The sequence below is a fragment of the Oncorhynchus mykiss genome, chromosome 10, assembly GCF_057628025.1.
Source record: "Oncorhynchus mykiss isolate SJ-2025 chromosome 10, ASM5762802v1, whole genome shotgun sequence".
In the NCBI taxonomy this organism is placed as follows: domain Eukaryota; kingdom Metazoa; phylum Chordata; class Actinopteri; order Salmoniformes; family Salmonidae; genus Oncorhynchus; species Oncorhynchus mykiss.
In genome coordinates, this window is record NC_143031.1 from 48,674,639 (window position 1) to 48,692,698 (window position 18,060).

Sequence of the window (18,060 nt, forward strand, 5' to 3'; positions counted from 1 at the left end):
ACCAGAAAGGGAGGAGAACCAGTGAATTTCAAACCTTTTCATACAGTTGGTAGCCTATAAAAAGGCATATACATCCTGTACAGCATTTGTAAAATAGAGGAAGACATCTCAATGCCAAATCTGACTCATATTAAGGATTTTATCTCACTTGCAGGCCGAGTAGAGTCACATTTGGGACAATATGCCTAGACATTAGATGTACTGTATGTCCTACATTCCTATAGAGAGAAGCCTGAGGAAACTGAGAAGCTGGTGCTTTGTGAAAGGTTGTTGTTATAGTCCAATGACAATGGTATTAACATCAATAGCATACTAACCCAGGGGGTTGTCTTCAGATGTGTCTGGATCTGATTGGACAGTACTGCAGAGTCGGACAGATTCCATCCACTTCAAATCAAGAAGCAGCTGCCTAATATTCAGTTGCGGTGTTCCGCTTTAAGATGCCCTCCCCGGACCCTTTCTGTGTTGCCCAATCAACCCCTTTCTAAGTCACCTGATTCATAGGCTACACTGCCATTTTACACATGAAGTTTAAGTGAGAAAAAAAATGAATAATCGACTACCTAACAAAAAAAAAACATTTGTAAAAAGATTAAATGCATTCAGAATAAACCATATGGAGCACGTCAATTAAAGGACATGGAAAAACGAGGAGGAGTCACTGCTACAAGACCTCGACACGAACAGAGGGGAGCTTGAGAGAAAATACATTCATATGCTATTTTGTAACGTCTTCAAAATTAGTCTAGCCCCAATCATAACCAGAGAGAACGTCGCGTGATCACCGACCGAGGATTGGTAGGCTAACTAATCAATGATTGTCTCTCTCCTGATGCTCAATTGTATTCATGCAGGCTACTGTTGCGGCTGTACACTCTAACCGGAATCACCATTGGAAAGCTATTACGCGGATACATTGTAGCATCGCGACCTCCGAACGAATCATTCTGAGCTGATATTGGTGTGGGTCGTTTGGTTTAGGTTTTTGTATTTGTGAGGACAATTGGATTGCCATTTCGTTGACTGAATGTAGCCGTCAATTTTATTTGGCCGCCGTATGAATTCTCCCATCGGATTCGCGTCAGTGTACGTTTTTGTTTTCAGACGGGCAGTTTGTTTAGAGGGCACCCTCTCTATCACAGCTGAAGACAATTTGATTTCTGATTCCCCAATCACTGCTTCTGGAATATGTCAGGACAGTCTATCACGGATCGGATCGCTGCGGCTCAGCACAGCATGACCGGATCCGCTATAAGCAAAGCCGTCTGCAAGGCCACGACGCATGAAGTCAGCGGACCCAAGAAGAAACACCTTGACTGTAGGTTAAGTACACCACCAGTGCACCGCCGTTGCTACATATTAGCGACAAAAGCATTGGTTACATTGAATATTCAAGACGACCTTTATTTGTCGTTATGTACATCATGTTTGGTATGGCCAAGGGTTTATCGAAATGATTCTATTGGGCAATGAATAATTGCGCATCATAGGCTTCAACAGCTCAGTAGTCAATCATTATCATACAGTGTCATTATCCTACGGTAGTCTTTCGTGTTGTAGTCTGAACACGATGAGACAAATATTATTACTGAGTGTCATACAAGAAAATCAATCAATCAAATGTATTTATTAAGCCCTTTTTACATCAGCAGATGTCAGAAAGTGCTGTACAGAGAGAGACCCATCCTAAAACCCCAAACAGCAAGCAAATCAGATGCAAATGCCCACATAGCCTACTACACTTTGTTCAGCATTGTATGCAGTAATAATTTTGTAAATGTCCCTTTTTTTATAGGCTATGAAAATGTTCATGGCAGCGTATGTTTACAGAAGCACAATTGGAGTCAGTCTACCTATTGCAAACCATTTCTTAATTTCCTACTGAGTTCTAGATGAAAATGTGTCTAATTTAGGATTAATACCTTAGTATATTGTGGTGTATGTAGCCTTTGAGTTTTCTCAGCTACTTCAGTTTGTGATGAGCTGGTGTCCATGGGTCATTCATATTTATTCAGTGGCAGCAGCGTCATAGACCATCTTGAGCTCAACGTGTGTGTTGATCTGTGTGGAACTGGAGCAATTATTGGGTCGAAAGTGTTTTCTCCACGTTGAACTATTGATGGTTAGGTGGCTTTATACCCAAATGATGATATGACACAGTCAACATTGTGTCCAGTCAATCAATTAAGATCAATCAGTCCGGTTCTGGGCTGCAACAAATGCCATAGACCCAGAGGGTTATTGGTTCAGTGAAACAAGGTAGGCTCGTTGGGTTCCAGGTCTCATCATGGGCTGCCAGTTTGATTATTTTCTGGGGAAGGAATGTTTTAATTGTACAATTCTTTGCCCAACCTCTATCCAAAGTAATCCAATTGTGAACATTTTAGTCACCTTAGAGTCACGCAGAGTGGAATTACATAAGCTAAAATCTTGTAGTCATCTTGTAGTCACAAAACTGCCATTTCTCTGAGTGGCATTTGGGAAGACTTTCAAATGTGATTTAAAAATGTGGTACCCGACTGCAATTTAGTTAAAGAGTGTAATTCCTCTGGATTATCCCGGACGCCTTGATATTCCGTTTATGTTTCCTTTATGTTCCCTTTTAAGGTTTAGCATAAGCTTTAGACTCCTCTTACAGTGAAAATGTCTTGAAGGACTGACGACACAATCGTATGAGGTTTATTTTGTTTATGACTGTCTGTTTTACAATCAGATTTCCAATTTGAAATGTTAATTGCAGGCTTAGTCGCTGTAATTTAAGGCATAATAAATGAGAGTTAATTCACTAGTAAAAGAATGTCTCTTTTTGAAGGGTGTGAGGGGGGCCGAGCAGAGATTCCAACTGCTGCTAGGAATTTTAAGCATGACAATATGTTTTCACTAACACTTGTGTTCAGCCTCGCCACACCAGCTTTGCCCTTGTGTGGGTGCAAGAAAGCTGGGTAGTGCTAGGTATCAGCAGCCTATCCAGCAGGGAGGGGGGGGGGGCAAGCCATAGTGAGCCTCGATTGGTCTAGCTCATCGACGTCGCAGAGTGTTTGCATGAAGTTCAGCTTCCCCGACTCTGGTCCCACCCTGTTCACGTCTGTCGCCCAGGCTCGCGTCGTCAAAATGGGCCTCCGCCCACTTCGCTTCCATTGGGACTGAATGGTTTCCCGTAGTTTCATCGCCCACGTCGTCTTCAGTAAAGAGGGAACTGAGTTGGTCAGTGTAGAGTAGAGTACAGTACAGCACTTCTTAAGCACTATCACATTTTTCTAATGTCACCATTCTGTGTCGTCGGCAGACCTGATCCACTGCACCAACGAGCTGAACGTGAGTGTCCCCCACCTGGCTGACACGTTGTTTGAGAGGACGGCCAACAACAGCTGGGTGGTGGTGTTCAAGGCCCTCGTCACCACGCACCACCTCATGATGTACGGCAACGAGGTGAGTCACCCGCTGACAGACTGGCTTCACTGTTAAAAGTGGTCCTCTTGTCGCTCAGCTGGCAGAGCATGGCGCTCGTAGCGCCAGAACAGTGGGTTCAATTCATGGGACCACCCGCACAAAGAAAATGTATGCACGCACGACTGTAAATCACTTTGGATAAAATTATCTGTTAAATGGGTTACAGTGTATTATTAGATGTTATTCACTGATTTAATCTTTCTTCTTACTGTTTATGACCACGCTGCTGCTCTCTCTCTCTCTCTCTCTTTGTTTCACCAGCGATTAATCCAGTATCTGGCGTCCAGAAACACACTTTTTAACCTGAACAACTTCTTGGATAAGGGAGCATTACAAGGTACTGTTGGGAATTTGTCCGTGGAAGCAATTCCACGCCACACTGTACATAAGTCACAGGTACAAAACAACATAGAAACGTGCAATGCATGAACAAAAAAATGCCCCAGTTCAAAAGTTCAAACTGTCGTTCTGAACGCGTTGCAGAGGTTTGGCTCTGTAAGCCACCAGCTAGCACTTACACACATAGTAATACAAGTGCTCCCTCTCTGCCAGGTTATGCCATGTCAACGTTCATCAGACGCTACAGCAGGTATCTGAATGAGAAGGCCATGTCCTACAGACTGGTGGCTGTGGACTTCACCAAGATGAAGAGAGGGTAAGATGTCCTGTTTGTGGCTAGCGTGGAACACCTCCCCTGTGTCACACTAAGATGCATCAGTAAGCTACATCAGTGGAGGCGGGTCTTAAATGGAGTCACGGTAACTCCGCTCAACTGGCCAACTCATTTCGGCAGACACTTTGGAAATGGTGTGCCTTCTATTGAGTTTCAGCATGATTGACACGGAGATGCTTTATCTGTTTGTGTTTTGTCCGTCGCTTGCCCCGTTAAAACGGTCCTCCGTGCCTCTTGTCGACAGGGTCGACGGTGTGATGCGCACCATGACGGTTGAGAAGCTGATCAAGACTCTACCGATCATTCAGAATCAGCTGGATGCACTGCTGGACTTTCAGGTAGGCTGCAGGGGTCCATGGTCTTGGCGTTGGTGGTCCTTAAATGAACACGGGCAACGTGATGACCGTGAGCTGTCTGCATGAAATCTCAATGTGTGGTCTCTCGATCGGTTGTTTTCCCAGGCTAACTCTAACGAACTGACCAATGGCGTCATCAACAGCGCCTTCATGCTGCTCTTCAAAGACTCCATCCGCCTCTTTGCCGCGTACAATGAAGGAGTCATCAACATGCTGGGTAAGTACACTCTATATCTGTTAGATAACTATGGTGCCACTATGCTGTTTGTAAGTGTACGCCATATAAAAGAAATAGCCCAAGTCCTTTTTTTTCTTTTTTTCAGTTAACCTATCTTCTTTTTTTTGTACCCTAAAGAGAAATATTTTGATATGAAGAAGAACCAATGCAAAGACGCCCTGGAGATTTATAAGACGTTTCTGAACAGAATGACCAAGCTGTCAGAGTTTCTCAAAGTTGCAGAGGTAATGTTTTCCCTTTTCCACTTGTTTTGAGGAAAGGAAGGTGTCAGATAGATCCAGCAAGAAGGTGGGGCTCTTCTCCCGGACCTCTGCTCCTCTCCCCCTTTCTCTCTCTCTCGCTCTCTCTGTTGCCGTGTGGTGGAGGCTAATGCTGGTCATGAATGCAGAGGTTAGCCTATTAGTGAGCCTGAAAAGCTCAAGGTGAAGGCCCCTCCATGTGCTGCCTGTTCTGATGCCTGCGTTGCATGTCTTAGCAAGAGTTTGTTTTTTTCCCCCCTTACTCTTTCCTTCCCTTTCTCTCTTTTTCAATGATGAATGTCTGCTGTTATCCACGTAAAGTACTACTCGCAATTCACAAGGCCCTATTGCAAAGATAATCCGTATCTCTCTGTAGTTTTCTCATTTCTCGTGCATTCTTTTATTGAAAGGCGTTCTTGCTGTCTTTACTGATTTGGTAACTATTTGGAGGAAGGTTTGGGGTGATGGGGGTGTGTTTCTATCCAAAAACGGACTAACGTTGACTTTAAGGGCCCATTTCATTTACTCGTCTAACAATGTGTTTGTCATTTGTTCCCCAGCCTTTTTTTTGTTGTTTGTTGTTCAAAGTCAACATTAGTTGTGTGTTGCTGTTGTTTTGGATGTTTCTCACCTTGCAGTCACATGACTATTACAGCCCAATGTACCCGGCACACCTGTCAGTGGCATTTCAGTGTGTAAACATTCATTTCAAACCCAAGTCTTCAGATCCTGTGCGTGAGTACGTATGTGTGTGAGTACGTGTGTGGGCATGCCAATTCCCCTGCCTGTTGTCTTTTTGTTGTTTTGTTTCTAGTCACTGCATGGAGTAATGGATTCTTTGGTTTGATTCTTCTTTCTCCCTCCTCCACACACCTACCCCTCCCCCTTTTTTTATTATGTGGTTGTGTTCGTTTGTTTATTATGTTTGGTTTTTGTTTGCCCCCCCCCCCCCCCCCCCTTTTTTTTGTGACACAGCAAGTTGGAATTGATCAGGGTGACATCCCCGATCTCACACAGGTCAGTGGTGCATTTCATCTCAATATCTCCCATGTAGCTCCATTCTGAACGCTCCCATTCCCTACTCACCCTACAGGCTTCCAACCGCTCCCTCCTTTTCTCCCTGATTTTACCTCCCTCTCTCTGAGCTCTAGGGTAGAGAGGGCCTATTTCCAAAAAATGGCTTCCTAATATGTGAACCTTGGATTCTGCTGCCCCATATTTAGTTTCCTCATTTTGGAGGCAAAACACCGTCTTATGTCTTTCGGCAGATTTTTAGGTAGACCGATCCTTTATGTCTTTACTTAGACTTGAGTCTTTTGTATAGTTGAGTCGCTTGTGTAGTTGAGTCGAAGTTTTCGAAAGTTAACCCACAAAAAAACATATTTTTTTTTGTTTGATTTTGAAATGGTGCTGAAAAGTCAGGCACCTCTTCAGCCTCTGTCCTAACGAATATGGGCGTATGGTGCTTGTGTCAGGCCCATATAAGCCTTTTGTACGTTAAGGGATGACATCTCTTGATAGAGTTCAAGCTCTTGATTTCTCTTGCAGTTTAACTTTGCGTTGCTTCAAAATGAACACTATTTGTATATCTTTTTTTCCCGGAAAAGATGTCCCTTCAAAATAGCTGTGGGGAGAGCAGTGAATGGTTTCTACCAAATAGGTTTCTGCAAATATTACTTGAATGGTATACATAATGCAATCCTAAGCACTTGCGTAACATCTGACGTGATGCTACAAACACTGGTTGAAGCTTTCTTCAATGACACTAATGGTGTTTCCCTCCACAATAAACATGAACAAATGTTTCTGTCAATTTATGTCATGTTTGCAGTGCTTATGAAGATCTTCTGTATCCCTGTTCAACTAAATAGTAACCCATGTCTTTACTGAGCTGTAGATTTTTTTTTTCTTTCTGCTTATTTGAAACTTTTAGTATATTCTAGATTTCTCAGAAGAAGGATATCCAGAATTCTCATTATTCTCTCTTATTCCCCCAAAATAAGTATATGGAAATTCTTATTTTTGCAAGTTACTGCACGTGTTAAGATTGCATTCTGTAATGAAACGCAAATGTTGGGTTGAAACCTGGGTATCACGTGTGGGAAATTGAATTCACTGATCCTTGGTTTATTTAACCATCATTTTGTTATGTCTTTATAAAATACAAAGTTCATTTCCCAAGTGCGTGTACCTCATTTTCATCAGACGTTTTGCCTTTCTGTGAGTCAACTCGTTCGGCTTCCAAACCTTTTTGAACTAGACACTAAAGCTAATGACCAAATTTGACCGTCTGCTAGTAGAATTTCTACTCTAACCTGTAAAATACATTTATAAAATTTGATATTCATGAATGAATAGTTACCCAAATGATTATAGGAAACGGAATCCGTTGGTTAACTCACAATTTATGCACTGGGATGTGTGTGTGTGAGAGCATTTATACACACCTGTGAATGGGCTTCTAAGCTCCTTTCCATATGCCAACAGACGATGTGATGTGTTCTGAACCCCACAGGAGCTGACACACTGTACAAATGACCTCCCAGGCCTGTGTACTTGCTTGCATGAGAAAGGACTGATCTGTGCATGTCTGGCTTGGAGCCAAACCTAATTATACCAGATGTATTGTCTTACGTAAAATACCTGCAAATATGGAGACTAGACTGAACATGAATAAAGCTTAGGACAATGTGCCACTTGGCCGCTGTGTGTGGTGTGGTGTGTGTGCGGGCACGTGTGTCTGCGCGGGCTTGTGTCTGCGCTTGCGCCGGTGCCAAATGTCTGTGTGCCTGTACGCGAGTGTATGCAAATGCAGTGTGTGTGTGTGCGCACGCGTGATTGTTTTCCCAATTGTTCTACACAGTGCTATCCTCACTTGGTGCATTAATGTTTCCCCATACCCCCCCCCCCCCCCCCCCAGGCCCCTAGCAGCCTCCTGGAAGCTTTGGAGCAGCATTTGGCCTCTCTGGAGGGGAGGAAAATCAAGGAGCTCTCCACAGCCACCAGGTAACCAACAGACACATGCGCACACACAGATGCTAATGTTTCAGGCTTTGTGTCTGAAAAAGGCATTTAGACTGAAGCAGGCATTTCAGAACATTTGTCACTCACTAAAGCTTTGATAGGTATGAGGACGAATGTGCAAATGATGCTGTGCCAGTGTTCCACCCTTAGCTACTATGTCATCTGGACTACAACGGCAATGCGGCCTCATTTATCCTGGATTTGGGAGTGTTTTAATGTGTTTGTGTGTCAGACCTGTCTACTATATGACAATTACGGCACGCAAGAGTCAGAAACGTTCGGCAAAAAAATAAATATATTCTTCAGTGGTCCGTCCCAGAATGGCCTTGTGTGACAGTGAAGTGTATGTGGTGGTCACTGATAAGCGCTGTGTGGTCTCTCCAGAGCTAACACCTTGTCCAGTGCTGTGTCGTCACTGTCCAGCACTGGAATCTCCCTCAGCCGCATGGACGAGAAGGAGGACGAGAACAGGCTCAAGGTCAGACAGGGTCACTGTACAGCAACTTCTCATTACAATGTCGATGTGCTACTGTATGAATGAGTCTGAATATATATTATTTTCTCAACCCTGTTGTACTGTCACTTTTTTGCGGCTTGACTTGATGTGTTTTTCCCGGGCAGGACGAGGGAGCCAAGGTGATTGACGTGCAGACGCCGACCGTCTCTCCCAGCTCCCAGTCAGTGGGCAGTGCCAACGGCAGCAGTGGGGTCACAGACCTCTTCTCCAACTCATCTGTTGTATCTGTTACAAATAAGTAAGGCAGACTCTACGGTCTGACAATCCTTGTGCTTGAGTTAATACCTATGGGTATATTTCACACAGGTTGTTCAGTTTGTATAATATAACCTGTATGTATCTTATTTTAAAATGGCAGGTGGTTAAATCACTTCACAGTATATTAGTTGGGTTATTAGTGGGAAGGATCTGTGAGCCACGTTAAAATGGATGGCTGAATGGCAGTGTTCCAAGTGGTTGGTCCTGGCCGCTGTAACTCTCTTCCTCTCTGCCCTGTGGCCTGAAGGGGTCTGCTCTGCTATGATTTTTATCTCTGTCTCTCTCTGCTCTTGTTTCCCCAGCGTGCCAAATCTCACCAGTGACTTGTTCAACCTCCAGCCCACCTTCAACCCGAATATCCAGACCACACACACTGTGCCGTCTAACAACAACGCCTGGGGAGGTGATGGACACAAAAACACATACTGACACATGCGCACACACACACACACACTGTATACTCTTGAAGACTAGTATTGTATTTAAAATGAAGGCAGATACATTGAGCATATTGTGATGGACAGAAATCAGTCACTGCAGGACATAAATAAGATATTAATTGATGTCAACCCCAACCTTTATTAGAAGAAATGAAATGTCCAGTTGTGTCCCCAATGCATTTTTTTCCTCTCCTCTTCCCTGCTACGATACCTATCCCTGCTGGATGCCCTCTCTCTCTCTCTCTGATTGGTGAGTCAATATGGCTTGTAATCACTCTACTGGACAGCTGACAGGACTGAAATAGCATTACAATATGCCTGGGGCTAGGGTTATTGCCTGTAGCCTGATTCGCTCTCTCCCTGTGTAACCTGCAGCCTGTCTCTCTGTCTCTCTGTGACCTGACACTGACTTTGATTCTCTCCCTGTGTAACCTGCAGCCTGTCTCTCTGTCTCTCTGTGACCTGACACTGACTTTGATTCTCTCCCTGTGTGACCTGCAGCCTGTCTCTCTGTGACCTGACACTGACTTTGACTCTCTCCCTGTGTGACCTGCAGCCTGTCTCTCTGTCTCTCTGTGACCTGACACTGACTTTGACTCTCTCCCTGTGTAACCTGCAGCCTGTCTCTCTGTCTCTCTGTGACCTGACACTGACTTTGACTCTCTCCCTGTGTGACCTGCAGCCTGTCTCTCTGTCTCTCTGTGACCTGACACTGACTTTGACTCTCTCCCTGTGTGACCTGCAGCCTGTCTCTCTGTGACCTGACACTGACTTTGACTCTCTCCCTGTGTAACCTGCAGCCTGTCTCTCTGTGACCTGACACTGACTTTGACTCTCTCCCTGTGTAACCTGCAGCCTGTCTCTCTGTGACCTGACACTGACTTTGACTCTCTCCCTGTGTGACCTGCAGCCTGTCTCTCTGTGACCTGACACTGACTTTGACTCTCTCCCTGTGTAACCTGCAGCCTGTCTCTCTGTCTCTCTGTGACATGACACTGACTTTGACTCTCTCCCTGTGTAACCTGCAGCCTGTCTCTCTGTGACCTGACACTGACTTTGACTCTCTCCCTGTGTAACCTGCAGCCTGTCTCTCTGTGACCTGAGACTGACTTTGACTCTCTCCCTGTGTAACCTGCAGCCTGTCTCTCTGTGACCTGAGACTGACTTTGACTCTCTCCCTGTGTGACCTGCAGCCTGTCTCTCTGTGACCTGACTTTGACTCTCTCCCTGTGTGACCCAGGGAGTGCTGAGCGATTAACCATTTTTGTTTGTTAGTTGGGGTTATTAACCAGACCTGCCAACATGCAAGCATTTAGCGTACCAACTAAGCAATTCTCTGCCCATGAGATCCAAGTGAAAAGTATGCAGAAATGAATAGGGTCTGATTTAAAAATATATATTTTAATAAAAACATAAATCCACTGAGTAAATCGAACATCCCGATTCTCGAGCTGCAACACACATACATGTACAGAGTTTGTGTCAACGGACATGGAGATTAATACAGCCTTATTCGACATAGCTACCCCGTGTCTGCCTCTCCTGTTTGTTGTGATGCTGAGTTTGCTGACTGTCAGCTGTAGGTAAACACATGGCCAAATCCCTTTTCGATTCCGTGTGTTGTGGAAAGGTAAACACTAATTGTCTCAAGCCAAAGTTAGCGAACATAAGATGGACATTCAGTGGGCTCTAAAGTGCCAGCAGTTCACTCGCATTTGCTAGTGAAAGAAAATCAATACAAATACGACAAAATACCTGGTCGCATTTGTGCGAGTGTGATATACATTTTAATTCTGCGTCCCGTTAGTTGTATTTTCCACAACATTACGAGGATCACGCAATCGGATAGACTGTAATTATGATCCACGTCACAAAATGCATTATAAAAGTATAATCAAAATACATTAAATGGAGTCGGCAGTTTAGAAGACTGCGAGATGATGCCTACCCAATGAGTGTCCGGTATTAGCTATAGAGGCAATGCTTTTAAAAATGCACTTGCACTAGAATTACAAGTTGAATCTCCAATTTGCCGCACGCGTCTGGTACTCTAAAAAGTTGGACAGGGTTGGCAGGTCTGTTAAACAACTAATTGACCGATGTCAGTACTATTACTTGAATTCCATTGAGTTGTGTTTTATTTGTGAGCCCAGTGCGCGGTTTCTCTAGGGATAAATCAAATCATTCCCAAGAGAAAAAATGTCAAGAACTACGTGCGACGCTGGGATGATGGGAGTAGTAGTTTTCACGAAGCAAATATTCAACTTATTTCGGCGCCAAAGTGTGGTAATTAACGACAATTGCCATAATCCATTGCGCCTGTCGTTTCCGGCTCAGACAGAGACTGATACACTTTTCCGCCTGGTAAATTAGGATTCACACAGACCGCATGAGAGGAACGTACACAACACAACGACAGAGAGGAATAGAGACAGTTCGTGAAAGTATGCGTTATCTACCTTGAATAACTAGTCAAATGATTTCGTCAGACAGCTCTGCAGCATACTTAGGCAGGCTAGCCTAGCTAAATAGGATGACTAAAGACAGTACAGTATGGGGAGCACAGAGATGGCGTTAGATCAGTGGTATTCAAGCCTTTTCAGCGGAGATCCTATCCCCCCCCAATAATTTCTTGCAACTCGAAGTCACCCCACATCCGATGATGCAACCTTAAAATCGATACATTTAGATTTTGAAATCAACAAATGACCTTCAATCAATTTAATTTTCTTGTCAAAAGAAAATAAAACCAATCAAGACATTTACTCAATACAATTATATATTTCAAATGATCTTCCTCAAACATTTGTATATCGTCCCATACAATAGTCTGTACTCTTAATTTTTTGTTCCTAATTTTGGCTACCCCACTGCAGTTGGGGTCGTGACCCCTACTTTGAATACCACTGTGTTAGATGGGCTGGCTGGCTGCTACTTCCTAAGCCGAGATGATGTTCTGAATAAAAAATATTAGTCATGAAAATTAAGTAATATACAGAACGGAAATATTGTATTATTTCATAGCAATTTTTCTAATGATGCCTACCCAATGTGGACATGCCAGAGACTATGGAATATTTTCACTGTTTTGGCAATTGAATGTTCACTATTTTGGGGTTTGGAATTTCCACAAGTAAAAAGCTCTAAAATGTGTCATTATTTCATTTCCTTGATTCCTTTTTTAAATAATCAAACCGAAACCGAACCGACCTCAAAAAGCACTAATCACTTCGCATTAGCCAGACCTGACTCTCTCCCTGTGAGACCCGGAGCCTGACTCTCTCTCCCTGTGAGACCCGGAGCCTGACTCTCTCTCCCTGTGAGACCCGGAGCCTGACTCTCTCTCCCTGTGAGACCCGGAGCCTGACTCTCTCTCCCTGTGAGACCCGGAGCCTGACTCTCTCTCCCTGTGAGACCCGGAGCCTGACTCTCTCTCTCCCTGTGAGACCCGGAGCCTGACTCTCTCTCTCCCTGTGAGACCCGGAGCCTGACTCTCTCTCCCTGTGAGACCCGGAGCCTGACTCTCTCTCCCTGTGAGACCCGGAGCCTGACTCTCTCTCCCTGTGAGACCCGGAGCCTGACTCTCTCTCCCTGTGAGACCCGGAGCCTGACTCTTGCTCCCTGTATGTCTCTGTCCTCAGGTTTGGGGCTCCCAGGGGACCTGTTGAAGCCAGCTCAGCCCACACACATCCACAGCCCTGGGATACCACTGCAATCTGGGGGGAAGATGATGCCCACTGACCTGGACTCCTCCTTAGCCAACCTTGTTGGCAGTGAGTTTCTCCCCCCCCCCCTATTTTACATGTATCTTTGCATATTATAACATTTTTCAGTAGTCATAAAATGGTCATACACAGTAATGCTCTGTAACCGCATCTGAACATGTAACATATCTTAATCGCTCATTTTCCAGACTTGCAGTTCGGAGGAACACCAGCCAAAAAGTGAGTATATGATATTTTAAAAGGAGCTGAGAGCACCTACAGTAATATATTTGGATGTAGCTATTCATCCAAGCATTTATGAATCCTGATCTAATCTGTCTTGCTCTAATGCTGTGGGTGTATTTGAACCCTGTGTTTGTCCATCAGGCCAGAGCCCCAGTGGGCCCAGCTGGTAGAGAAGAAGCCCACAGGAGGGACTCACTGGCAGTCCAAAACCATGTGCACCAGCCCCAACTGGAACCATCATACCCCCATGGCTCCTCAACCTATGCCCATACCACAAATGGTGAGACATACACGCCTGGTCACGCTCACCAAATATAATACAGAGAACAAGCCAGCAATGCAGAAGGTAGTGTACTTTTTTCCTTATGAAATCTAGTAGACCACATTAGAAAACTCAATGATTGTCTGAAAATCACATCTTCGAAAAATGGAAGGGGTTATTGCGGCTTTTCCACAGGCGCTGGTGATTCTCATTTGCCCTCTTGTCTATTTGAATTAGTTTGCACTCTAATTATTTGTCTCTCCTCTTCTCATTTCGCGTTTCATCTGTCTTCTCTTGAAAAATTCCCACTGAATTATCCACCATCCATTCCTATCTCCATTTTCCTCGTTCCCTCCTCGTTTCCTCAACCCTGCTGCAGAATGGAATGATCTATACTGGCTATGTAAGTATGTGACTCTCTGTAGAGGGAGTCGCTGCATTCTTCCACAAGTCCATTTCTCAGTGTGCTCTACTGGGCTTTCATTTTTCCGTTCCGCCCTTTCTCTCCGTAAGGCTCCGGCTCCAGTGGCTTTTCCTATGACGACACCTCAAGTGCCTGTTTATGGAATGGTAAGGAATGATCTGCACCCGTGGTACAGTACCCAGGTCTAACAGTCAAATCAAATTGTAATTGTCACGCGTCAAATACAACAGGCGTAGTAGACCTTACCCTGAAATGCTTACTTACATGCCCTGAAGCCCTTAACCAAGAAATAGAGTTAAGAAAACATTTACTGAATAAACTCAAGGAAGAAATCGAATAAAACGTCACACAATATAAAATAACAATTCCAATATAAGGTTGGGTCTAAGGGGAGGGGGAGGGGGGGGGGGGATCTGCACACCAAGACCATTGATACCCAGTTTACATTTCATCTCTCTCTCTCCCTGTTGGAGATGCCTCCTCATCAGATGGGGCAGATGGGTGGAGTCCCTATGATGGCACCACAGCATATGATGTACAACCAACCTGTCCTTCGGCACACCAACCCATTCGCTCCCATGCCAGGAGCCCAGGTAATCCCACTGTCCACTCCCCAACCACTTCTGGCATGTGAATCATGATTCAAGGCATCAGTTCCTAAAGTATGTTAATCATAATTGTAATGCTGTCTTTGCTGCTTTATAATGTCACTGTTTAATACTTAATTTGTCAATGCTAACTACTGTTTACCACTAGGTTCTGGAATTATTTAAGATCTTGTTACTATGAAACCTTTGGTATTACAGTACCCAATTTTTTTATTTTTTATTTGACTGAGATATTTATAATCCACAGTCTCGAGCCTTTTTAAAACCAGACGGATATTATTAAACCGTAACAGGCTTATTTTCCTATGCAGATGCACTTCATGTAGGACTGGGAGCATCTTACCATGACAGTAAAAGCAGAGAGACGAACCAATCCAGAACCAAATGCAACGCGAGGTGGAAGAGAGAAAGGAGCGGAAGACGGTGGTGGAGACAGACCGGTGATGTGGTGGTGGAGACAGACCGGTGATGTGTTGGTGTCGGTGCTCTTTCAGTGGCCTCCCTGTGGGATGGAACCTCTGTTACATTCTGCATCATGGCTGATATAAGAGTCCCATCCAAGTCCTTTGACAAGTCACAGCTCACATTCATTCTGTATTTGATTTGCTCATTTGAATGGGTATCGTTCCGACCTGTTTGAACCCATGCTATGGCGACAGCTGCATTCCAGTTTGGAGCTTGGCCCCTTTGCAGTGAATTCTAGACAACTGCCATCACCCCCCTCATCCGTCAGTGTCAATGGACATCTCTTTCTCTGATAGTTTGCACGCACTTTAATCAAATGTGAACTTTGCCACGGGTGTACATACGCATTGTCCAATTAGGGTCTCATACAAACCACTACAACACTCCTACGTCTTTTCTCCCCAATGTTCATGTCAGAGTTGCGGTAGCTACCGTTTTCATGCGTTTCAATCGATGTTCACCAAACATTTTGGAGTCGACTCCGTATTCATTCCATTTTTTGTTGTTGTTTCACAACCAGTTATAGTATTGGATAAATGGCTTGGAGACACATGGTTTGTGTACGCGTGTGCATGTACAGTATATCTGTCTGTGTTCATTTGCGGTGCACTCTGATCTAAATGTACAACCGCTATTGTGTCATGTTTTCTTCGGTTCCTGTGAAAGCCATGATCTGCGTGGCGAGGGCTGCCCACTGTACTCTTGTTTTTAAACGGTGTGCTCCATGCCAACATAGACCTACGGTGTACTCCTATGAAAGAAGTGAAGGCGGCCCACTCATTTCATACGGAACCGTGGTAGGTCATGACACGTTCTGCCTCTGCCGTGCCACCCGTTGTTCGCTCTGCTCCGTGCTATTTGAGGTTTTTTTTTTAAATACGTGATCCATGTTCCTTTAGCTACCACAACGGAGCATGGAACTTCCCGCCATCGGATTTCGCTTCTGCTCTTTGAAACCGATAACGGACCTGCCCCCCCCCCCCCCCCCCCCATGTCAGTGAGTAAACGTTGGGAGAGTGTTCTTTGTGTTTTCTTCTCGTATCGCTCCAGGTCGATGCCCAATGAGTTGTCGCATGTGTCATTGTTGTGTTTCTGAGTGGCAGTGTGTTTGCGGTGTAGCTCCCCACCAACCCCTGGAGAATGTTGTTGAGGAGCTCGTTTCTGAGAGACTGCTTCGCGAGACAGTGAAACTGACAATCGCTCCAGTAAGTCAGCAACTATCTGCCACGCTCCAACTCCAGCCCCAGAGATAGCCCTAGCTTGCTGTCCTGGACATTTTTTGTTTGTTTGCCGGAGGGCAGAGGACAAGCGAGGAGGAAAGTAGAGAGATCTGTAAATGTGATCGAGGGTCTCCCCGGTGTGCGTAACGGTGACAGACAGACGACATATATAGCACAAACCCTGGAGGGGGGCGAGCGTTTTACTGCACAAAACTAAAACCATTGCTGGGATGTACAGTCAAAGGGGCTGGGGGAAATACTTGTTTTTCTATTTATTGTGTTTCTATATGTCCATGCCCTTCCCGGTGAGATAAACAGGGTAGTGTTCCTCAACGAGGCCTCCCAGCTTCTGGTCCTCCGAGGACAGTGGGGGTCACTGAAGCCATCCAGGCCATCTGGTAGTGTCTATTTAGCCATGAGTAGTCGAGTGTCGTAACGTGTCTCAATACAAGTCGGTCGTCTGTTAGATTTGCTGTAGAGCCTCTCATTCTGCTAATCATGGGCTCTGTCAAGACTACCGCATTCCGACGCCCTGTGACCGGCTTACATTTTGTAGATGTTCTTTGAAACGTAATTCTGTCTCAATGTCACCTGTGTCAATTGAATGCTTTTATGCAAGTTCACGCAGTCCCATAGACCAATTCTGACTGTTACGCTGTCCTCTGTATGTAACCTTGTATGTTTTTTGACATGTGCTCGCTCTGTAAGTGATGGCCCCATTGGGAGACGGGGGTTGTTTTATTGCCGTGTCTGTGGTGCGGGTCATTGTGCTTGGCGGTGTCATGGGGTGTACGTCTGATGTTTTGTGTATATCTTGATGGGTGGGGGGTGTTAGGTTCAACAGTATCACAACTGGTCTACCAAGAGTGTCTTCATTGTGGCAGTGGACACTGTCCTCTCCGTAACAGGAACATTTTGCACCAAAGTCATCAAGCGCAGCTTTTTCTCCGCGGTCACATTGCTGATATCCAATTTTGGAGGAATTTGATTTCAGCGACAAGTCTCTTCTTGCATGATTAGTGTTGTCTTTTTCTATTGACTTGTGTGCCCGGTAAAGAGCATGATCATATGTGAAATTTCACTTACCGGTGTGTTTGCAAATGTTTAGGAATTTCTCTTGACTTGCCTCTTTTACATTAGCGTTCATAAATGTGTGTGTCCCACCAGATATAACTTTTTTATTTTTTATTTTTTGCATTTGAAATGCAATTCAAAGCTCCTATCAAATACCTATTCAGTTACGAGACCACACATTTTGTGAAACATGAATATAAATGCTATGCATCACCTAGCTAGCTAGACATTCAAGTCTTGTAACCCCTCCTTGTTAAAACGTTGCTATTTTCAATACATTTGTTGAGCGCTTGCTCTTTTTTTCTTCCGAGTTTTTGGGTTTCTCCTAGTATGTTCAGTCTTGTCCCTCTTCCATTGGATCACATCATTCTCTGCCAATATTGGTCATCTTCCTTTGCGCTTGCAGTGGAAAATCTCGCTCCCTGATCTTTTAGCCACTGAAAGATGTCAACGTGCATTGTCACTTTGCCCGATGTACTCTGGCGATGTATAATGTACATTTATGCATATTTAACAATATGAGCACAGTATACCTGTGTTCTACTCCATATTGCCCATCTGAAAACGTTTTTTTTTTCTTTCTCCCCTGTGATGAAACGAAGCATTGTCCAGGATGTCCTGTTTTTGGAAGTGAGGCTCCATACCTTTGTTGTTGAGTACATCAAATGGATTGATAACACAATACACTGTATTGTCAATGCTAAATTACATTGTTATAAACAATTGTTTTTTCTTTTAAATGCAGAGGTTGTTGTTTTTTGGAAGACAATTGAATAAAATGTCATATGTTGCTCAGGTTATGTTGTTATTTTTTCAGCGGTCCTCATCTTCCTGCTCATTGTGCCTTTCATCAGTGACCGCT

General features: G+C 44.4%; 1 protein-coding gene across 26 annotated transcripts; it reads left to right on the forward strand.

The window, feature by feature from the left end:
• Positions 1-418: 418 nt before the first annotated feature.
• On the forward strand, positions 419-17,993 carry LOC110534154 (phosphatidylinositol-binding clathrin assembly protein). 26 transcript variants are annotated; one of them, XM_036933258.2, is made up of 19 exons: positions 419-1,318; positions 3,287-3,429; positions 3,712-3,787; positions 4,003-4,105; positions 4,368-4,461; positions 4,585-4,696; positions 4,835-4,941; positions 5,932-5,973; positions 7,877-7,962; positions 8,365-8,458; positions 8,602-8,735; positions 9,058-9,158; positions 12,837-12,968; positions 13,109-13,139; positions 13,287-13,425; positions 13,787-13,810; positions 13,921-13,977; positions 14,305-14,424; positions 14,733-17,993. In XM_036933258.2, exons 1-19 carry the CDS (start codon positions 1,189-1,191, stop codon positions 14,763-14,765), a joined length of 1,758 nt encoding a protein of 585 aa, XP_036789153.2. In that variant the 5' UTR covers positions 419-1,188; the 3' UTR covers positions 14,766-17,993. The 26 variants fall into 26 exon arrangements, with proteins under 26 accessions (XP_036789153.2, XP_036789159.2, XP_036789157.2 ...); XM_036933264.2 differs by having other exon boundaries at positions 14,751-17,993; XM_036933262.2 differs by having other exon boundaries at positions 14,320-14,424.
• Positions 17,994-18,060: the final 67 nt, after the last annotated feature.